Source organism: Patagioenas fasciata, chromosome 13, assembly GCF_037038585.1.
Source record: "Patagioenas fasciata isolate bPatFas1 chromosome 13, bPatFas1.hap1, whole genome shotgun sequence".
Lineage (NCBI taxonomy): Eukaryota > Metazoa > Chordata > Aves > Columbiformes > Columbidae > Patagioenas > Patagioenas fasciata.
In genome coordinates this window covers 14,616,127-14,639,593 of record NC_092532.1, presented here as the reverse complement: position 1 = coordinate 14,639,593, position 23,467 = coordinate 14,616,127, and the positions used below count along the sequence as shown (strand labels likewise).

At 43.3% G+C, this 23,467-nt stretch overlaps 1 protein-coding gene across 1 annotated transcript; it reads right to left on the bottom strand.

Annotated features, from left to right (window-relative positions):
• Positions 1–1,544: 1,544 nt before the first annotated feature.
• Positions 1,545–23,430, bottom strand: RFWD3 (ring finger and WD repeat domain 3). Its single transcript, XM_065848405.2, has 13 exons — positions 23,353–23,430; positions 20,763–21,126; positions 19,167–19,408; positions 17,371–17,459; positions 17,070–17,267; positions 14,753–14,844; positions 12,491–12,605; positions 7,246–7,474; positions 5,912–6,062; positions 5,122–5,298; positions 4,347–4,561; positions 3,870–4,087; positions 1,545–3,227 (listed from the first exon to the last, which is right to left on the bottom strand). Exons 2-13 carry the CDS (start codon positions 21,122–21,124, stop codon positions 3,084–3,086), a joined length of 2,232 nt encoding a protein of 743 aa, XP_065704477.1. The 5' UTR covers positions 21,125–21,126; positions 23,353–23,430; the 3' UTR covers positions 1,545–3,083.
• Positions 23,431–23,467: the final 37 nt, after the last annotated feature.

Sequence of the window (23,467 nt, the reverse complement as noted above, 5' to 3'; positions counted from 1 at the left end):
TTAAGCTGCTTGTTTCATTTGCTGCGTTACCTGGTTTTAATCCAATTTGGTCTGGGGGACATAAAATAGCTGCTTTTATGCCCTCCAGGAAGCAGTCAGCACAGCCAGAGCCAAGTGACGCACTGGCAGGTCCTGCCTTGCACACCAAGCTGTGCTCATGTCTTTGCTCAAACATTTTTAGCAGTACCTTTTGTCATCTGCAACATCTTTTATTAGGTTTGTTGAAGTCTCACCCCCGAGTCATTACAAACCCTGCCAGCCCCCAAGACCTCCATAGGGAGCAGTGAGGGCTGCCCAAGCTCGATTGTGTTTGGCCCCTGGGTTTCCTGCCAAGCTGCCACCGCAGCCAGCGATGGCCAACACGGTGCTGTTCCTCAGGCCTGCTTTTATAAGAATTAAAATTAGGAAAGGTGTTCCCTCACAACAGGCTGGAAAAAAAAATATTTAAAAATGCCTGTGCACATCTAAGAGCAAGGCCCTGTCTGCAGGAGCCACAGCACTGCCCAGCTTTACCTATCACCTCACATCAGATTTACTACAGGAACTGCCAAGGGGCCGCCCTGCTCCACGATAACAAAATCTTCCCAGAGACAGAGGCAGAAATAGCCACATGGTGGCTTATTGCCTAAAACACCAGCGAAACAGCTCAGCCTCTAACAACAGCTACCCTGCACAGTGCAGAGACACGGATTTTAATTCCTTCCATCTCAGAATCTGCCCTTTTGACTCCAGGCAGAGATGAGCAAATATTTCATTAACACATTTGACCTTTTATCAGCCCTTGATGCTGATGGCTTTCTGCACACAATGTAGGTGCTCTTTCCCAGAGCCTGCACCAAACCTGTGACTAGGACAGTATGACAAGGTTCTTCACATTTCAAATCTTCGAAAATTTTCTTAAAAATCTGACTTTGAAAACAAAGAATATGCAAGTATCCTCTTCCATTATTATTTTAATAGCATTTAAGTTTGTACCTGTATTCCTGTAGGGTGGTATAAAGTAGAAAACAAGTGCTACCTAGGAAACGAAAAGCTAAGGGGTCTTTTAATTCCTTTTCCTATGTTTAAAGTTTTCCAAATTTCTTGTGGGGAATAAAGAGTTGGAATTGACTGAGCATAAACGATGCCCCAGAATGGCTGAGAACAAGCAGCTCATTGCACTGAGTTGGCAGAGAAGAGCCTGCTCCTTCTGGTTTTAGCTGGTGTTACCAGAGACCTTCTCACAGTGTTACGCTTTGTTCCTCATCATTGCTGAAATGTCAAAAAGTCTCACACCAGTGAGTTTATTCCCAGTTAAAAGGATGTCCCAGGTGCACGGCCTGACCATGTTCAACCCCATCCTTTCCTATCACCTGGTCAGAGTAGCATGGCTCAGTGAGGACCCGCTCACTAAAAGCCTCCACTATTTTAGTTGGAAGCTCAGCATGACTTGGAAATACTACAAAGCATGAGAAACCTTACCTGCATATGTGGATGCCTGTTTATGTTCACAAGACATGCACTGTACACTGCTGAGATGTATTTTTAAAGAACAGCAGCACCAGTTATATTTGGTAACTATAAACGCTTTATTTTTTACAGTATATAAAAATATAGCAACAAAATACTATACAGAAATATATAAACTTAAGAGATCTTCGCAATCTCATTTAAGAGGTAAAACAAGCAGAATCATACTGTGCGTGCCCCAGACTTCAGAAAATAAAATTGTTCTGGCAGTTTAAGAGGTGGCACTCTGAATCCCTACAGGACAGAAGCTGAGTTCCACAGCCAGAGGTGAGCTGAGGGATGCTTTTCCAGCCCAGGGAACTGATCTTGCAGCTTCCAACATCCTTGCAAGTTTGTTTTCATTAAACATAAAATGAAATCAAAGTCCTGTTTCATGATCTGACCTGGAGATAAATGTTCTCGCACCCCTTAGCATTTTTATGGCAAGGGTGCTCAGCATCCACTAGGCCAGCATACATTTCCCGAGCTGTGATCCCACTCCAGGGGCTCAGATTGACATAAACCAGCAAGCCTGCAGCACGCTTCCACACAAATACAACTGGAAGTGAGCTGTGACCGGCCAGTGAGCTGGCAACTATGATTCAAGGAAGGCAAAAGGTCAGTGAAAGCACGCTGATGAAATCCCTGAGTTTCCATCAGCTCCTCAAAGCTGTCAGGGGGGAAAAAAAACCAAAACAAAACCCCAATCCACAAAAGCAGCCAGTGTTCTTTTCCAAGGTACTGGCTGTTTCAGTCCATTGCTGTCTTTAAAGGACACCATGGATTGCAGCAGCAAACAGGACAAGAATCATCTCCACCCTCTTTACCTGTACTTCTCCAGTACTAGAGTTTCATTTTCCACAACTAACTGTTCAAGTTTGCTTGTGGGTAAAGCAGGGAAGGGAGAAGGGGATGGAAATGGGGACAGAGAATTAAGGAATTACAGTGCAGAGTATACGCTCGTGGGGAAAAAAAAAAGAGTTCTCTGTAGATTTTCCAAGCCTGTTCTTTCCATGGCCACAAAACAGGGTCTGTTCCCATCATGGAATAACTGCCAACTGACCTTAGACCTTCAAAAGAACACAGGAGTATGTTCCCTAAAACAGTGAACTTGCTTTTACACAGAGTATCAGCCATGCCAGCATTGCCACCTTTTCATCATCCAGCAATCACAGCAGGACTCCAGGAGAAAGTGCAGTGGGAGTCTTAGGTCTTCAAGTTCCTCTAATTTTGTTGATTCATAGAAGAGATTTGCAAGTCCCTGTGCTGTGTTCACACTGGAAAGAAAGTGCAGCAACACATGCTGGAGACAGTCCAAGAATTATTGCTGCGCTGAGGCAGCTTGCGGAGTTTGAAGAAAACTGACCAAAGAAGAAATAAAGGGCAGACCTAATAAAGGAAGATGGAGAAAGAAGGGAATTGCTCCAGGCACCAGCACATCCCAGCTCCCGGTAGTTCCAGGAAGGTGCTGGAGTGGTTCCCACCTCCTGGGAGCAGCATGTGCAAGACAGCAGAGACTGGGACTAAGCAGTTGTACGGGGTTAATCAGCAGCATCTTTGGAAAGTCCCTCTGTGGCAGGCACAGGGACTGCTCTTCACTGCCACTTGTAGATCTTCACCATCTTCTCCGTCAGAGTCGCCAGGAGGTGGGTTTGGTTCACTTCTAAAGGGCAGATATCCAGCACAGGCAGGTCAGCCTGCAGCTTCTGCAGCAAGGAGCCACTTCCAGCATCCCAGAGCTGTGGGACAAACAAGGTCACAGATTGCAGGTTTCTCCCCTCCCATCCAAAACAGCTTCCTCTCTCTAGAGAAAAAGACTTTCCTCGAGTTACTTACAGGACCCTTTCCCTGCTTTCCCATCCTGCCTGGGTGGTCTTTGACTCCCAGCATGATGTCACCCCAACTGCCCTCTTCTCAGACCCTGACTCATGAGCTCTCACACCGCCTCTTGTTCATCCTCTGCATCTAAGCTGCTTTTTCATATGAAGGGCAACCCTTCTGCTCATCTTCCCTGTAAAATTCCTAAAGAGCCTGTGTCCATCCCGTACAGCATGTATCATCATCAGCTCTCCCACCAAGCCTGTTGCACCACTTGCAGTGCCCAGTTGTGCCAGTGTGCTCAACTGCATTCCTCTGGTGAACAACAGGATTGCTGCCCACATTCCTGCCAACGGACGTGGACCACAGGCCTTGGCTAATATCGAGTGTCCCATGCTATCAAAGTTACACCTGCTCTAGCAAATACAACAGGCCAACCTGCACAGGGTAATGTGCATTACAAGACAATTTCCTCCAAAACACACTGATGCTGTGACTGATAAGGTTTCTAGCTGACGAATTACAACAAAACCCTCCACCACACAGAAAGGAATGAGAGATACCAGGGCAGAGTTGGATGCCTCATCACCAGCACACACAAAGACACTGCCGTCATCTTCCGGGCTCTGAAAAATGGCATTCTTGGTCAGCAGCTTGCAGGTGGGCCCAGCACTGAAGGTCTGAACTGGATTAGAAGAACACACCACATCTTCAGAGGCCTCTGTCAGTGGGCTGCAAGTCAGTTCCATCATCACACAACGCACACACGGACTATTTTTACCTGCATGGCAGAAAATAAAAAAAGGTAACCTTTGGAAAATTTAATCACAAACAAGTGTAGGAACACAAGCAACACCACCCTGTAGCTGCCTCTTTTTGCCCTCACCCAACTTTTAGCTGCGTGTAGACACTTGCTGCTCTGGCTAGGGCAGGTAATACATTTTTGCTGTGCCCTCAGCACCAAAGCTGCTGTTGAACTCAACAAACAGGAGGCCAGAGTGGCACCAAGAAGCATGTTGCAGATGCATGCTGTTACGTACTAGGCCTGTACGTCGCAAGACAGTGCCGAGTGTTGATCTCCGTTTGAATGTCAATGCATCCTCCAGGTTCCAGTGGCAGGTGATGAGGCCGGTAGGAGTTGCCAGCTTTCTGTTCCCAAAAGCAGGCGCCTTCTAAGGTCCCAGCTAATATTCCGCCATAGGGCAGTGACGCTGAAGCCATCCGGGGCAGATAGGACAGCGATACCATGGGGCACCTGGAAGTATGATTGGCAGGAGTCAGCATAGGCATTCTGCCTCACTGCTTCTGAGCTGCAGTCTCTCCAGCCACATCACAAAGAGAGGGGCTAAGCAGGCTACAAAACGGTCCTTCAAGCAAGGAACCTCAATGGGTTTGTCAAGAATAAATGAAATTCAACTTAACTACTGAGCTTCTGTTTTAAAGGAGCATCAGACAGCACAGATCAGATGTGTATAAATCAGCATTTGATTCCCTGAGTAAGAGAGATGCCAGCATCGCACACCTCTTTGTAATTTGTCCTTTAAATACTAAACCCAGCTCCACTTGTGGTGGTCCATTTCTGCTCACTGTGTGCCTTAAAAAGGCACAGGGGCCAAGCACTCATACTAAGTTACACATACACCATGCAGACATGAGAGACTTCTCAGATCTGTGTCACATTTGAATTTTTGAAGAACAGATTCACATAAAACAATTTCAACTACTACAATTGCTGCGTGATTTATGGAAGAAGCTATGTTTAGCTTAATGAACATTAGTGAAGTTGAGAGGAATGAAAAAATCCTTATGCCATACCTGGACTTCTGAGGGACTAGTTCTTGGACATGAGAGTTTGTGTCTCTCAAATCGTATATCATAATAGAGCCATTGACCAATCCAGCATAGATGTAGTTTGTATCGTCAAGACACCAGCAGCAGCTCCAGACAGGACGGCCAGCATTGTACGTCTGCACCACAGTATTTGTTGCTAAGCTGCAGAAGAAAAGCAAAGTGTTGGCCCATTGTACAAGCATCTACTGATGAGAAAATAGCATAATTAAGGTAAGCAGATCTAGCTTTTTAAAGTCTTTAAACAGAAGCATCTCTCTAGACTGAATTTTGAATTAATTCTTCCTTTACTCCAGACACGAATTTGGAAAATCTAGACAGAATAATCACTTGGATGTTGTCAAGTGCTTTATAATTCTTCCAGGCCAATGCTTCCTTTTCCAGATTGATCTTTGGAGACCGGGAAAGGAAATCTCAGAGCAGGGGCTCAGCTCCCTTACTGGAAAGAGAAAGCTAAGTTACTTTTCCAGAAACAATTAGGAGAAGTGACTCTGGTGTAATCTTGTAATATCGCATATTCCCGAGATCACAGGGTTCACCTCTCCAGATTACATCTCTCATTATTTATTTACCTCTTTTTACATGAGAGGAACAGTGCTTACACCTCAAAAGAATCCAGTTTAAGCAAGAGTGAGACAGTGACTGGGGTAAAGACAGTTAAAAGCATATTTGTAGTGTTAATTCTTTAAAAGCTCAATTTGTGTAAGGAAGAATAGAGTAGTACACAGAGAGGTGCAATCCAAACCAGCAGGCTCACCTGGTGAGTTTGAGAGTGTTGTCCAGAGCAGCAGAGAGCAGCAAGCCGTCTGCTCGGCTGCCAAAAGCCAGTCCTCGAATCTGTTTGCTATGGATGGGGATGTACTGACTGCTCTTCAGGTTGGCCACGCTTATCATCTTAACACCACAACCTGTCAGAGGAGAAGGATAAAGCAGGTTATCATGATGCAGCATACACACAGAACTAGCAGTTTTATGCCAGAGCTAGTGTCGGTACTGAAGCCTGTGGTGGGACGCACACATAAAAGTTATTTCCAGTTCTGGGTAAGAACAGCCACAAAACATTCTCTAGTTCAAATGGCAACAGGGCTGAATCCCTAAGGATCCCAGCCAGCAAGAGAAAATTCAATATCGGTGTTACAATTCTTGTTACAAAGGCCTACTGCTCTTTAGCCACTTTCTTCAAAGACATTCTTGCCTAGATAAAAACACACACAGTAGGATTACATGGCTATTTAAGAGAACAAGTGTCACTGCAAAGAACACTTACAGGTGAACTTGACCTGTGTGCTACAAGTCACCACAAAGCCTCTATTCAGAGATTCATTCCCTGGCTCCACAAGCCAGAAAAATAAGGTCATTTGAATGCAGAAAATTTTATTATGCCCAGACAAGGCACATTAATCTCCAAACCATTAAGCAAATAAAGTTTCATCATTCAGAAAGCATTGAAGTACTTTGCAAATAAACTCTCTCAGACTCCTGATGCTACATCTGTTTCAGTGAAAAAGTAAGTTGGTGCTGGTCCAGATGTCAGGTCACTTGTGCTTGACAGTAAGTGAGACAGAAAAAAGGCTGCCCAGGACTTCTTGGGGAAACAGTGCTCCTGTCATTCATATTAGAAGGTATTTGCCCTCCCCACCTCCTCCTTTTAAGAGTACTGACAATTCAGCTGTGTGTGGACCAATCCACCTCCAATTTGGAGAGCAATGTTTCTCACTCAAGCACTGGAAGCTTCACCATGTGCCCTAGCGCACTGCCCCTTGTTCTTTCAGAAGAACCACCTTTTTTTGCACAGGGTCATCTTCATTGAGGAATACCAGAAACACCTTTTACATTCTTGTGGATGGGGCAGTTTGCAACAGAAGAGCCAGAGACCCTCTGCTAGGACTCTGCCCTAGAAGTGATGGGGGAAAACAAGCTACTTTGCTAGCCAGAAGTTCCCAATGCAGGGGCCAGATGAACCAGAGGAAGTCTTACGAGTATTCCTAGTTTACAGGGTACGTGCAAAAGTCAAGCAAGAGAAGGAGGCAGCCAAGTAGAAAACATTTAACTTCCACTTATGAACTCCCAAATCTTGACTTGCTTAATTACCAGGAATAAAAGTAGATTGTGGAGAAGGCTGTGATACCACGAGACAACTCAGCGAGTCACAGTATGCCATTACTCTGCAGTTCCCAGTCGGAGACACCACAAAAACCTTCTCCAAGTGGTACTTGCGTTGGCTTTGGCTGGAGGGGAGGCTGCCTGGGGGGCAGGTGCGGGAGCTGCCAGGTTGCTGAGAAGCACTTGTGTTGTGCTGGGCCACCAGAGCCTTCAGCTCCTGCAAAGAAAAAGACCCAGCAGAGCTTTAATACGTCACTGGCGATGTAACCTTCTGTGCCATCTGTTCCAGATGCTCCAATTGTACTTGCTCTCACATAAAAAGAGAAAATATGGTCCTATTTCCATGCTGTTCCTGAAATGCTGAATTTCCAAGTCTACCAATTATGACAGCAAGCGACAAAAGCTTTCAAAAGGCTATGCATGTTCTGGCAGAATGTACTCAAAGTCTGTTATTGTATGTATTAGACCCTGTGAACGAGAGGGCTCTTGGGCAACACAAAAAAGCCAATAACAATTATTACCAGATCAATGCTGTTTAGAAGAGAATGAACTGCCAAGTATTACATGCAGCTAAACCACAAGAGACAGTCAATTAGAACCATTTTCCAGAATTTCCAGAATACCCCATAAAAAAATAAAAGCCCAAGTTTCAACACAAAGGGTGTTGCAGGAAACAAGTCAGTCTATTTAATGAAGATGACCCTGTTCTTGTAAACCCTGAGCAGCAAATTCCAGGAACAAGACAACTCTCAAGAGCTCCAGCCCTGTTTTCTACCACCGCCTCCCCCCACCTCAACTGATGAATGTTCAAGGATGTTCAGCAGAGACACAGCCAAGGACAGCTTCCATCAGCAATAAAGCATTCCTAAAATTCCTCTTTCCGCAGAGATCATCAAGGATGAGGTGGGCATGCGAGTACTGGCACTGGCATATTGTGACTCAACTAAAAATGCCCCTCAAAAAAGCATGTTGACCACCTTGTTGTAATCCAAGGGCAAAAATGGACAGTACAGAACCCCAGGGATATGAGGTGATGTAATAAAGAAAACTGCTGCTTGCTTTCTGTTGTCTGAGCAACATGGATTATGCTTCAAATACTATGTAATTTTTAAACAATTAAGGCCCAAAAGAGTGATGTGAATATATTAGCAGACTGCAAGCTAGCTTCAATATTGAACCAGCCACTACCACTTCACTCATGTCTAAGCAAAAGCAGCAGTTCTCAAAGAGGCAAGATCAAAGATCAAGCTCCACATTAATAGTTATCAGTAAGACCTATAACATTTGGAAACTGCTCAAGAGGAGAGTCATTCTGTTATTTTACAGAGGTCTGATCTACTTTGCATCAAGCTCATTGCAAATTCCTCAAGGGAACAAAAGTCAAAGCTGAAGACTCAAGATGATCCCATTAGAGCAAGTGAAGACAAAACAACTTGGGAAGGAAAAAGGGGTAGGGGGTGTGCCAGGACACTTACAATGTAGCTTCAGGCTTAGAGTAAGCAGTCAGTGAAATCACAGGTAACTTGGAAGAAAATGTATTTTAATAAAAAGGTTAATAAACTCATTATTTCTAAAAGGCAGAAGGTTACCATCACCACTGGGGATCAAAAATCAAAATTATTTGTTGCTCTGGGGAGTTTACAAAGCTCTCCTCATCACCTGCACTCCACATTCAACTTTTACACAACTTATTAAAAAGGAAACCAGGCAATTAAAACCACAAGGACTATTAGTACAATGCTTACATTTAAACACAGTGGACAAACCCAGCAGAATCAGCAAGTCTTACAGGAGACATGCTACCAAGGTGATTAAAAATGTTACACTGCAGAACAAATTCCACTAATTGCGCTCCAAAGAACATTCTTCTGGTAATGCAGGCCTGTACCTTCCTTTGAGATGCTCTGCAGAGTTTTCCTGATGCCTGGTGTTGACTCATGGCCTCGAGGGCACACTCATCTCTCTGCATACACTACGGCCACCTCCTGGATTTCAGCTTGAATGAACACAGGTTGGGGAAAAAGGAGGATATACAGAAGTCTTCCTGAGGCGCATGCATGAGAAATCAAAGGACGAGAGCAGCATGAATAGGAAAGCAAAGCAACCAGCTACAGGAAATTCAGAATAGTTTTCTTTTGAGTATCAGGTTACAGTCTTAATAGCTAATACGAGGTTATCAGATGACTGTCACTCTCTGGCTGCGCTCCTGCAGACTCTTGCACAACGCAGCCCCAGCCCTGCAGTTAATGGAGATCAACACAGGACTCTGCAACCTGGAGCTGTGGTGCAGCATTGCAGGGTTTCCACCTTCCTTTGCTGCAGGTTCCAATTCAGTCAAAGGGCCACAGAGCATTTTTAATCGGCCTCACTGTTAGTAACAGCTGAATGAAATAGCAGTTTGTACTTACTCCTTATGGATCTTCCCCAGAAATCAACTGGAGGTGAACACAAACATCACAAATATGTCAGATTTTCATGCAATAAAATCATTAGCCTAAAATTTTTCTAAAGTTGTTAGGTTCAAAAATTTTTATTGATATTTTGCCATCCAATTATTTTTGGATGCTCTGAAAAATCTTATCTTAAAGCTTTTTCAATACCTTGAGCAATATAAACTGACCTCCACAAGGCTCACCATTACACTTGTTTTCCCCTTCATAGCAGCGTGCAACCTTCTGTTGCTTCCCTGCCAGTCCTCCCTTTCCTGCTCCATATGCCAACAGAGCTACTGTTTCCCACAGGCAAAAACGAATCTCCTACCCCAGCTGATGAGTGGTATTAATGCCAGAAGCCAGAGGTGGTTTGCTTATTGTTAGCGAACTTCTATTGAACATTTTGGCAGATTCAGAAAGAGTAGAGCAGTAGCTCGCATCCGATTCTCAAGTTCTTTGTGCTCACAAAGGAAAAACTTCATGCAAAAGCAAGGCTTCGGTAGCCTTGCTTCCAAAGTGCAAGTCTGAACCTGCCCGGCAGTGTGCAGCATATAGCTCGGCACAGTACACACTGCAGGTTTACATATAGAAAAGCTGTTGAGAGTGTTCTTCCAGAGTTTCAGTGAGCTACCCTCTCTCCCTCAATTTCACATTCCTTTTCTTGCATATTTTCATTTAGCTAAACATGTACAAACCATCCCTTTTCCAGCCTCAAACATCTTAAATACTCCAAAGTACAATGGACAAGATTGTTAATGCACAAGAGCACAGAAAAATGCATACAAACCTGAAAAAAAAGGTCATAACTAGTGACATGACTGCTGATGAGGAACAGCTCTCAAGCTCATTAGCAACAAAAAAGGGTTCACACAATGACTTTTGGGAGAAAAGGGACAGCATTTGCTTTCTGTAAAACTTCAGACACCAAGCTTTGCATGCAAGCAACAAGCATCATAACTATTCCCGTAAAGTTCTACGCAGCTGAACTGTGCCACACTGAATCTCCCTTGGGATGTACGGACATTTCACACATTTCATCTCTAGTCCCACAGCACTTTGTTTTCTACATTGACTTACAGCTTTGTAAGCCAGTTAAACATGTTTTATTGTGCCATGAGTACTATTGATTGCTGAAAGGACCAGAGCAACAGGCTCAAGATGCAACAAGGCAAATTCAGATTACATATTAAGAAAAAAAATTCTCATTGAGGATGGTCAGACGATGGGATGGGTCCAGAGAGGCTGTGTCATCTGCTTGCATACACTCAAAACCTGGTGTGACAGTGCCCTGAACAGCCCAACCCAATGCTTAAGTTAGCCGAGTAAGGTCTCTTCCGACCTAAATGATTCTATGCGAGTAGTTTCTTTACTGTTACCACTTGTAAGATAAGGAAATAGTTAGACGTATATACTCAAAATATAATCAAACAACTTCAGGGACTTATTCCAGACTTCCTGCTGATTTTCTGCTCCCCAGCAAATTGCTTTATTTCAGTTTATTCTTAGTATAAACAAGCACTTTAAAATTGCTTCCAGCATTCACATTAACCACTATGGGACAGTGATGAATGCAGTATAAATGCTGAAACGGAGCTTAAAGAACACAGGGCACTTAATCTTTATAACATGCGACTTCAATTCAGTTAGACTGGATCCTTTATCATTTAACACCAAAAGTAGTGCAGGAAGATATTATGGACCTGCAGTTTTATCTTATTCATGTTCTCTTTAAGCCAAAGTTTAAAGTAGACCAATTTTCTCATTAGCTCTGATGAGCATACAGTTTCATGCAGGAACCGAGGCAAGCAATTTATAAAGCCTTGTCTTACATCACACAGGAAGACTTCAGCAAAGAGGATGTTACTTAACGTACAGACATGAATAGCCAAGGCTATAAAAAAATTACAGAAGTAGAGAAATGTATAAAAGTGAGTTACTAGACAGTGAGAGATTAGATGTCATCTACTTCATACAACAAAAAAGTAGCAAACTGGCTATGAAACAAGCTTTCACAAAAGCTAGCACTGGTGGAACATGCCAGATAATTCACAGTTGGAAGAACCAGTAGAGTCAACAATTTACAGGAATTCTGCAAAAGCACCTGTGATAGGTTACAAAATATCACAGTATTGCATAAGCCAGAAAGGAAGCAGTTGTTCAGCAACCAGTCATTTATATTCTGTACTTCATATTCTAAGGGGCCAGAGGTGCCTCTTAGCAGCTGTTAGCCCATGCGTGTAGCCAACATAACAACAGGCCAGGCCTCACGGTACCAGAAGGTGCTTAAGGACAATGTTGCCTGACCTTCATCAAAATATTAGGGTTTTTTGCTTTGTTTTTATTTTGCAAATAGCCATACCTCTTCACAAACTACTTCTCAAAAGCTCTTGACTAACTAGTGATAATAGGTCTCATTACAGGTTTACTATAGAGACTTTCAAAGCTTATTTTGTTGCAGTTAGGAGAAAAAGGAGCAGAAAAAGTTTTATGCTGTATTACAAGGCCTTACCAGACACCACAGAACTTGCAGAGGAACCTGCAACATCAGTAGCCACAAAACACTACTGCTAAGCTGTACTTGCAACTTTGATTAAATCTTAGAAGCATCAAAAAAAGTCAGTGTTTTCATATACAGGAATATGCCAGCCTGGGACGTTTGGGTTACTCCTGATGATCCACCAATTGAGTTTACTATATCTTTCTGCTTATTAAAACTGAAAGCCTATCTTCTCTAAGGGAACATGCAAGAGACAGGTTGAAAATAAAGAGAATCCTCTGTGTATTAGTAGCATGAGACTCACCTGAACTTGTTTGCGGAGTTTGCTGCATTCATCTGTCAAAACCTGCAGCTGGAGACGGCTCTGTGCAGATTCCAGCTCTGCCTGCTTCCGCAACATTTGCTCCTTTTCTAAAGAGCTGGAGGAATGAGAAAAAAGCAAGTCTTAGGACTAGGTATTAACTAAGAGGCTTCTCTGGGCTGGCAGCTCCTATCCCCAGGCTTCATCCCAACACAGGTCCTGTTCAGGTAAATTCAAAAGTAACAGAAAATTTGGTACCACACTTGTCCAGTACATTTACCTCAGGATGTTCTTGGTTATGCAATTGTACTGAATGACTCACTCAAGCATTGTTCCATAGAAACAACAGCCTTTCTCCTCACCCTCTCCAAATGCGCTAATCTAGTAGAGGACAGTGAAAGAGAAATCAGGTTCTTCTCCTACAGAAACAGTTTAGTAAATTCTATACCATCCATGTCCATATACTATATCATGTCAGTAATACAGCACGTCATAACACAACAAGATCTTCAAGCTTGTTCCTACTACCAGTAACTAATTTTGTATTTCAGGAAAATATAGATGTATCAGACAGACAGAGATAGATTCTCTATGAATGCCATACTTAACCACCTCACCTTGAGCCTAAAGGTGGATACGCACAATTTAGCGGCAGCAATTTTGATAATATACTTCGATACTTCTCTCTTTCATATATGCTTTACGTATGAAGGAATAGTTAAAGAGGGCAAAGAAACAACAGTATTCTTTAAAATTATCAGCACATTTGGTCTATGATGTTGACCACTGCATTCTGCACTTCAAAAGCTACAATATTGCATTATTTCAGTAGTTCAGGTCTAGGGAGATCTAACTTGTCTAAGTACCTTCTTAATATGAAGACCTGTCCTCGCATGTTCACCAAGCACAAAATTCTGTCATTTCCCTATAGCTTCTTAATACGATTTTTTAATTTTTCTGCAGAAGAAAGAGGCGAAATGGTCTATTTAACAGTCGCAAACACATTCTTTACACAAGTACCCAGAGCCTGAAGGCTGGCTTTTTTGGATGTGAAAAACAAACGCCATGATCTTATACCTAATTCAAGGCTATGTGCAAATAATATTGATGTATACATCAGTGTTGACATTTGTCCTCCACTTGTGGCTGTGTGCCACAAAGCAGCCGCTGCCAGCAGCTCCACCGGACTGACAAGCAGTCACTGCTGTCTGCCTCCCAACGAGAACAGGAGGCAGAGGAAGTGCAGGGCAAACAGGGAAGGGCTGCAGCAAGATTCTGAGACAAGCAGCAGTTGGACAACTACCTCTCCATGAGAGATAACAAGGTTTAAACATCCAAATACCTTCTATGCTTTTGAAAAACTAACTAACTTATTTATTGTTTGGTTTGTATTATTAATCCTGTAAAAGAAGCATGGCCCTTCTAAAGGTACGGCTCGAACACCATCAGGCAGTGACAATCTGGACAGATTTTTCTCTTCACGAGTTACTTCTCAATCATTTCCAACTAATAATTACCCAGATAGCAAGGTTTCTCTTGAATTAAAAGAACAGCAGCATAGTTAGAGATATGTGAAGAAGACCCCAATTAAATTCTATTCACTACAAGATTCAGGAGAACTCTGGTATCTACAGCCTTTTCATTTCAGAATAGTATCTTTGACAGCATCTTACTGAAAAGAAATTAGTCCCCATTTTCATACCTGCTTTTCCTTTGTTCAATAAAAAGTCTACATTTAAGTTGGAGAGGGAAGTAGAGTCATAGTAATGCTTGCTGACCTTTTGTAAGTACAGCTACATGAAGAGTTTGACAAAGCAAGATGGAAAGTGATTCATATGAGAGATTACTGTGTTTAATGCATGCAGAAAAGATGACAGAAAAGGTCAGCTATTCACCTCCCTTGCATTTCTAACCATGCCTTGCTTTTCTTATCTAATGATGAATTAGCAACATACAGCTTTCTGGCAACAACTCTACATGTTCTCATGTGATGAGATTTCAGGATACAGCCCAAGACGGCTTTTGCTATTTCAGTGCTGCAAAGACAAAGTCAAGAATTGTGTTTCCAAAAGAAAAATTCTCCTTCAAGGTAAGCCACATGCAAAGCCTTGGGTTTTTAAGCCAGCCATACTCACAATAATCCCCAAGAGAATACACAAATTGCTTTAGAGAATATAGGAAATGAATGCAAGAAGATGAAGCCCGACTGCAGCTTTCAGTGGCACACAGTCAGCGAGGGCATATCTTTACGTGGAGACTCTGTACCTTCTCATGCGTTCCTGTTCACTGGTATCCAGCGCTTTCAAAGTGCGAGCATACAGGATCACAATATCAGAGCGTTTTGCTTTCTTGTTGCACTGAAATAAAAGACAAGTTCAGTTCATCTACTAGAATTCAACTATCAAAATTACACATCCCTACAAGTTGCTAGGTATTATTTTGAAAAACCCTTATCACTTTGAAGGGTGGAGTTGTCTGCTTGAAAACAAATCCACAAAGCCACAAATGTAACACAGCGTGTTTGCAAGACAGTCCCTCATAGGGACACCAGAGCTCTAGTCATGGCTACAACAGTTTAGGTTGTGTGCCCTATTGCACTATTAATAATGCATCTCCTTGCTTTCCACTAAATTTCTTCTGCAACAGCACCAGTGACACAGCGTAGTCAGGATATAGTTTTATTTATATGTATATATAAAAATATATATAGTTATATATATAAGTAAGTTCCAGGGACAAAAAAAAAATTCAGACAAAGGGGTGAAAAAATATCTAAAACAAAACACTGGCCCAACTTCTGCTTTGCAAACATCCAGACTGGGTGCTTTGAGAACCCCTGAGTATACTCCCAATTCTGTTATTTACATACTATATTCCTTTGATCAAATCTTATAGGCCCAAATCCATAAAAGCATTCCAGTGTCAGTATGAAACACCAACATCACACTGATTCCAGTGATACACAGGGAGTCAGATATTTCAATAATCTTGTGCATCTGGCTGTGACCATTTAGTACTTTAGATTCACCTTAAATAGAAGGGATAACACCTCCCTGAGTTGGGACTTGGAAGAAATTATGGCATCTGCAAGCTGTTTTGCAAATGCACTTTGATCAGAAAGGAGGTGGTGAATAGTCAGATCAAGTCAACACCGCCAAACATTAAATTATTATATGCACTTAAAAAGCAGACTTTTCTATTATTTAGTAGCATGAAGATATCACAGGCAACAGTTTCATATCAAACAACCCCCTTCCCTTTGTAAAGAACTGCCTTGCAGAGCAATAAATGGCTAAGACATCTTTCCTGGCAGCCAGAAGCCGTCACTGGCAGGATCAGGAATGCTGCAATTTCACAGTAACTTGCACTCAAGCCACTTAGTATACAGAGCACCACGCACAGCTACCCTGTGCTATTCAATCAGAGAATGCCCATTCGCAAAGGATAGCAACTGAAAATGAAGGGAAGGTGATTTAGCTGCAAGGTTCTCTCCAGAACAAGGAGTTCTCCCAGGAATTTTAAGTAATTACAGCACTGGAAGAAAAACCAGGAGCAAGCAGCCCTTATGAGTTGGTAGCGTTCAAGAACAGAGCAGTCACAAATTTCCAGAGAGCAAAGATGTTGGGAAGGTCTCTGAGAATTCTATCTAGGCCTGAAGTGCATGAAGAAAAGCTCACACAAACTTGACAGGGATAGGAGAAATAAGGTTTGGGCCTTTGCTATGGTAACAGTGATTCTTTAGATTTAATCGCAGCACACATCAATGGGAAGTTTATTGTTGAGAGGACAGAATGCTGCACAAAGTCAAGCAGGACTATGGAGGCTCTCAAAATGACAAAGCCAAAAAAATCCTGGGCTTCCAGGCACTGACCCAGAAAGCAGCAGAACTGAATCCTATTTACAAGGTACTCATTGACCTATTTTTTGTCAACATTCCTTTCTGGAGAAAAGGAATAAGGAATGGAAGCACATCACAGAGAAGTACAGACCTAATCAAAAGAGATCAGTATTAGCCATGGAAAGAAAACTGAAAGGAGCACCTTAAAAAGCAGATCTACCCCTTGCAAATGGACGTTAAAGGATGCAACTTGTTTCTTGGTTCACTCTGCAAGCTTCCTAAACAACATGGTCTGCTTAAAGGCTGCAAAAGCAGACACAGTTCAAAACAGAAGATTAACTGACCAAAACCAGTTCTCAAACATTTATTGTCTAATAACATGTTCTTTATGCTTAGTTAATTGCTTCTAGGAATCCATCTGCCATTCCACTCTCCAGGACCACAGTGCAGTGTTCTGAAACCATTTACAGGTTTAGCGTTGGAACTCCCAAACTTCTGAGTCTACTGCTCACAAATGCTCTACTTCGGGGAGAAACCCAAATCAGAATTCTCCCTTTAAAGCAGTGCTAGCTGTTCCTGGCCTAGTTATATCAAAATAATGGTGAATTTTGTTATTTCTGACAGCAGGCAAAGGTGAATTCTTCACACAAGTAGTTGTAACAGCTACTGGTGATTGTGACCACACCTGCAGCAGAAGCTACCTGACAGCAAGTCCCCTCCAGTGCACAGAAATGTCCATTTTACCTGGGGGCACTTCCCTGCCTGTCCCTTGAGCCACCTTTCAATGCATGTGTAACCAAACAGGTGTCCACATCGCAATGCTGAGAGACGGTGGTCCCCAGCATTGGTCCACTGCTCAAAGCAGATGGTGCAGGTATCCCCTTCCTCCTCATCCAGCGGAGCAACAGGAACTGATGTCTCTGGGTTCCTTAGTGGAGTTCTCTGGGATTAAAATTAAAAAACAAAAACAAAAGCACAACTTTTTTAGACAAATGCAGCACTGACCATATTATATCTCTCTCTAAAAGCATTTAGGCCACTTTACCTTCTTTTGCTGGACTTCAGCCTCTTCACCTTCCTGACTGCCGTGTTCTGCAGAAGCTTGAGGTGGCTCCGCTTGGATCTGACTGGAAACTAAAGAGAACACTGCTCAAATTAACTGACACATAATGTGGGAAAAGGAGTTCTCCTTGACTTGATCTGAAATCACTGGGGCAAAAGGTGAGCAGTGCAAACACGGCACAGGTTACATACAAAGCTTCAGGTCGGTGTCCTCGACACTGAAGGTCAGGCAGTCTGTGTGCAAGTCCTTCTGTTCACCAACCATAGTACTGAAGACCTTTATGCTTTCTTTCATAGAAAGCAGTAGAATTTAAGAATATTCCATGAAAAAGGAGAGGTTTTTAAAGAAAGCAATTATTATCAGGATTTTCTGGCCTGTTGGAAACAAATATATCTGCATACAGGTCTAGAGTTAGACTGAATAAAAGACAGAACCCTGCATTGTTATGCCTGAAGACAGATACTAATATGCACAAGTTACTTTGCCAAGGGATCTAAGCATGCATATTTCATGTGCCAAGAAAGCGTTTACCGTATGCTATCTGTCCGTTCACCCTGACTTAAGCAGTTTTCCAGCTGGTAGCTTTCCAAAGTATCAGTTCTGCTGGGCCATATGTTTTTGTGGTGGGCCTGTGTTAGCCCTTCTGTCAAAGCATGGGCACACAGAAATGCTATGTTTGGATTACCACAACTAGCATATTAAAAAAAAAAAAAGAGCAGAAACCACTGCCTCCCCAATCTCCTGACAAAACAAAAGAGTTATTAGTCACATTTAGTATTCGAGGCAGATATTCTCAGTGCAGTAGAGAGGTATCAGCTAACCCTGACTAATGTTAATAACATTTTCAGCCTCTATGGTCCTGGGCTGAACAGAAACTAGTGGCTTATGTAAGTTAAAAAAAAAGGCAAGGGAATTCCAGAAAACCCTACAGAGAGCATATGTTCACACAGTATTAGATGCACTTAACAGCTTGAGCTCCTGTCACATGTAAGACTAGCTCAGAGCAAGCAGAGAGAACCTGTTCAAAAGATATCTCATAGATGCACCCTTAAAAAAAAGGTGTCATGGTGTGTTGGCCAATCGAAAACAAAACTAAGTACAGAGAGTGAAGCATAAGGATATTCCTTAGAGGCCGAAGTAAAATAAAATGTAAAAAAAAATCCTGTTCTGTATGCTCTGGGCATCAGTAACCTTGACTAGCAAGTTAACTATTTGTCACTCTTACATAAACTGGGTATGTTCATCACAAACAATGTAACTGAAGTGTGTGACAGCCTGTGAACATGAGTCTGGATAAAATAAATAAAAAGAAAATAAAAAGAAAAACTCTAAACTGAAGCAGACTGAAATCCCAACCAATGAAAAAATACTGAATCAGATCCTTCTCTGAAAACCGAAAGTACTGCTGACCTTCAGAGATGTGACTTGATGTCTTCAGTAATATTTCTTGATAATATATAACAGAAGAAGCGTTCTAAGCACTAATCTCTAAAGTTGAAGTTATTCTGACCATTTCCAGGATTACTTATAAGCATCAGCCTGCACATAGCAAAAATATTGTATTTAACATTACAGTACAAATCACCCATTGCTGTTACTGCTCTTTGGAACCACTTGCCAGAAAGCCTTATGGTAGCAACCTGCTCCTGTCAGCTGTAGGCATAATAATCTCTTAGCACCGTCTGTTGTGAAGCTGGAAAGGCTTTCCCCACTGAGTTTTGAAGGGGCAAGATGAGTTTCTGCATTAAGGCTCTACAAAGCTTAAACACAGCACAAACCTCCTGAACTAGCTGCTGGAGGTGTCTCCTGGGATGATGGTAGCAGTGGTGCCATAGCCTCTACCGCCGCCACCTCCTCCTCCTCAGCAGAGGAGCTGCTGTCAGAGTCGCTCACTTCTATTGTTTCATCTGAGCTGTGTCCCTGGTTATCCCTTGCAATATGTGAAGGCTCCAGACGTGGAACTGGTGCAGCAGCTGGTTCTCGGCTTCTGCTGACTTGAAAATAACTGTCCAATGCTGCCCTGAGCCCAGAAAAGCAAGAAATAAAAGCCACAGTTATTTCAGGTAAGCTGAAGAATCAGAACGTTTCTCTAAGCTTGTTTGCAATAAAATTCCTGCAGTAGAAAGGTATCAAAGTTAAAGACAGACTGTCTCTGGTAGAAGGGCAATCCCAAACCCGCTCACTTCATGAACAATCAGCAGTATCATACAGCAACCATTTATCTTGCTCAGCACAGAGAAAATCTCTTTCTCATTGTAACAATGATATTGAGGGGTTTAGAGATCAGAAAAGCAAAGACTTATTGCTCACTAATAGCCTATGGAACTCCTAACCAATACCTCCAACCCTAACTCAGACCTGGTTCCCAAAACCACTGGTGATATTAGATGCCCAAGGCTTTTATCAGTCTCACTCCATTCACTACTTCGTGCCTAGTTTTTCTGCTTTACCTCTTCTTCTCTACTGGAATTTCATCCCTAGATAGAAACATAATCCCCTCTACCCCCATCAGTTCAGGTATCATCGCAATTATCCTTCATATTCAAAAGAGAAGGTTTTGGGGTTGTCTTCTAGCACTAAGAACTACAGTGACCTTCACATGCAATCCAAGGGCAAACAGTACAGTTACATTTAATCATCTGGGAGGAAAGGAGTTCTTGGTCTTGCTGAATTTAAAGGCAATGCTCCAGTTAATTAAAATTTCACCCTTGGCATTTACAAAAGCTACAGAGATGAGAAAAAAAACAAACCAGAAATGGGGATTTCTTTCTGTCTGGAGAGCGTTCCCACTCATCACCCTTTAAACCCATCACAAATGGTATTAAACACAGAATTTTTATTTTCTTTGCCTGAAGGTAACAATCCTCCCTCCTACAGAAAAATATTAAGTTTTATGTTTGTGAAAGTTTCTGCAGAAATTGTCACCAGAAAACTTAATCAGGCAGACCCAAAAAAATCAAAGGTGAAATGCAAAACAGAGCACAAGCTCCACTGAGCTAAATGCTGGCTGGAACTGCCCAGAGTCAGCGCTGCTGCAGGGAGCATCGATGGGAATCTGGCAGAGCGGAGGGAACAGGGTGAGCAGCAGCTCTGCAGGCAAGGTGGAAAGCACAGAAGGGCTCAGACGTCAACACAGCCACTGCCAACATAAAAAACAGGGGGATTCACTTCACAAGGGGAAAGATCCTGCCAGAAGAGCTCAGAAAGCGCTGTGCTGTTATTGAGCTTAAAAGGTTATGTGAGCTGCTCAGAATTTGGCCACAACCACACACAGGGATTGAGCTGAGCTCTGTAAGCCAGGAAACCAGGCAGTTTTAAACCGATGCCAGGCTTGATAAGAGCACAGCTCAGAGACAGTTTCCTTTCTGCTTTACCTGGCACTGATTGTCCTCTGGGAGCCACCAATTCTCTGTTGCGTGCGAGCTCGACGCACTCGTGGACGCTGCGTGGCCTGTGACAATGGTCGATGTGGATCAAACACCCCTTGTAGCCTTTGCAGCCCATTGAGAGCCGAGGCAGGACCTGACTGCAGGTCAGCTTCAGCAGCTGCTTCCCTTGTTGCATCAGCGTTCAGTGTGACAACAGCGTCATCAGCAGGAAGAACTGTAATGCTGCCTCCTCCTTCACTCAGCACTGGAGCAGCGTGAACAGAGGGCTCTGTGGGAAGCGTCCCAAGATTCTCTACAGAGTAACCAGCCACTGGCTGGAGATCAATTTCCATCTCTTCTTGAGCCATTTCTGCAAAGAGATGAAAATAAATACTAGTTTTCTTCAAGTCTGCACTCTTCTTCTAGTCTGAAAGTGGCGAGAATCAGGTGCAGCAGTCAGTGACTACAAAAGCCTTTAGAATTCAGACTTGAGAGAAAATTGTCCTTTTGCAGCAGAGCTAAACCCTCTCGTCAATATAAGCATGTGAGCTGGCACAGCAGGCAGCAGCCTCCCAGAGTCCTTGGCTCCAAGTCTTTGTTTCACCAGCAGCGAGCACCAAAGGCACACTGCAAAAATCAATGTAAGCAAGCCTTCACACAAATATAGAAAGTTAGGGATTTCTTGCTGCCATCATTATCTTGCCAGTAAACTCATGTGGATCTTGGAGAACAGAGCGTGGAAATATTTGAGAGATTCTCCATGGTGAGCAGCACTTCACAAACACCCACAAATCCAGCCAGAAACAAACTCAACAAAGCAGCCCTTTGTCTGTTGCATTGCTCTCAGAAGGTAGGTTTATTTTCAAGTTTATTCAAATCAAATTCCATTACAGTAACAGATCACTCTGACCCTTACCCACCACTCACTTAACAGGCCTTGCTGGTACTTCACCAACACCACACAAATCCAGAAGGGGTATCACAAAATGGTATGTGTAGCAAGTTATCTACAGCAGCAGCTTCTGTGGATCCATATTCAGCTCAAGACTAGATAAACATGAAACTGGCAGTAAAACCTCATAGGTATTATTTAAGGATGGTTGCCCTGCAAACATACTAGGTTAATGATTTCATGTTACCTCCTAAATAGAAGTACTGCCTTAGGTTTGTAAGAAAAACACAGCAGGCAACAGTCTGTGCAATGCTAATTATTACACAGCTGTCAGCCACCCAATTAGAGCACTTTAGTCACCCTGTTCTACAGGTAGTCCTACAACACAAAAAACGTTCAAAAGGATGTCATGAACGGAATAAATAAGTTTACCCTCCCATTCAAAAAAAAAAAATCATCCTTCTTTTGCAGGGTAGTGTGGTTTAAAATCTGCAAGCTGCTGAAGGTCATTTATGTTCTCAAAAAACAGGCAATCGTAAACCTGAAAGACCTTGGGAATTATAGACCTTTAGTATTACTTGGGAGCAAAAAGCACACACCAAAGCTTACTAAGCTAGGTGCTGTGCAAACAGAGCAGAGGCTGCTTTTAGGGCAAAGACTAACTAGAAAGCATACACAAGAATTACCTGAGGGGAATATACAAATGCTCAAATATTTTTATAGACCTTTTCAGAAATTCTAACTCACACAACATCTTATAATTCTGCTCCTAATTACCAATTCAGCCCCAGTTAGGCCAAAAATAGGTTTTAAATGCCACCTCCCACTAGAACAGTTGTACAGTCAAGATATAATAATATTCAATGATCAATTACTACTTTTGTAGTGCTAAACTCACGTTCACAATTAAATTGCCACCTATAACAGACTCTTTATCTTCTGCATAAATTAACTGTGAGACTTCATAAAACAGTCACTATTGGGCATTAACTAAACCTGCACATTTGTTGATTAAAACAAATATGTTAATACCGGCATTTTCGCCATTAAATCGTCGAGTCTTCCTGCAAGGGGCAAAGGGCAGCAGCTGTCCCCAGCAGTCACTGGAGGAGCCCACAGATGGAAGGTCTCCATAAATAAGCGTCTTGGGCTCACATGAGAGAAACCAGAGCGCTGCCCCAGGACAGGGCTGCACAGAAGCCTCGGCAGCACTAAGCAGAAGCTGAACGATGAAGCACAAGCCTCCCCTTGCGGAGCGTCTCCCACTCGCTGCCCAGGCACCCCGGGCCCTGCTCTGCATCTGCACGAGTTGTTACACTGCACCCGCTTTAGCAGAGTTAACAGAACAAACAAAACACCACCTAAAATTAAGCACGCGCGCTCCACAAGCATGTGTTTATTTCTAGCTTTTTACAGAGCTCGCTTATTTTAACTGAGAACCGGCCAGACACACGGCGCGGTACGGGGGGGACTTCTCCTCCGACAGCCGTGGGCAACCCAGGCCCCCGGGGAGCCACCCCCGACCCCCCGGGAGCGCCTCGCAGCCCTCAGGCAAGGCCCGCCACCGCACAGGCCTCCCGGTCCCCGTGAGGCCGGACCGCGGCAGGACCCCGCACCCCCCACCGGGCGGCAGAGGCCCGGCCGTGCCCGCGAAGCTCGGGGAACCCAGTTCGGGGGAAACCGACCCCGCCAGCCCCTGCTCACCTGCCTGCCTGCGGGCCCAACCGCCCCACTCGAGCTCCGCGCCGCCCCGCCCCCGCCACCCTACTGGCCAGTCACGACCTGTGCCCCCGGTTCTATTGGACGAGCCGAAGCCAGG

Excerpts from the sequence above, each read along its gene's own strand:
- RFWD3 (XM_065848405.2), bottom strand. The coding sequence starts at position 21,124 with ATGGCTCAAGAAGAGATGGAAATTGATCTCCAGCCAGTGGCTGGTTAC. Across the intron at positions 14,845-17,069 it reads AGGCAGGGAAGTGCCCCCAG|TGCAACAAGAAAGCAAAACG; the intron begins GTAAAATGGACA and ends CTTTTATTTCAG. Across the intron at positions 4,562-5,121 it reads CTAGTCCCTCAGAAGTCCAG|GTGCCCCATGGTATCGCTGT; the intron begins GTATGGCATAAG and ends TCATACTTCCAG.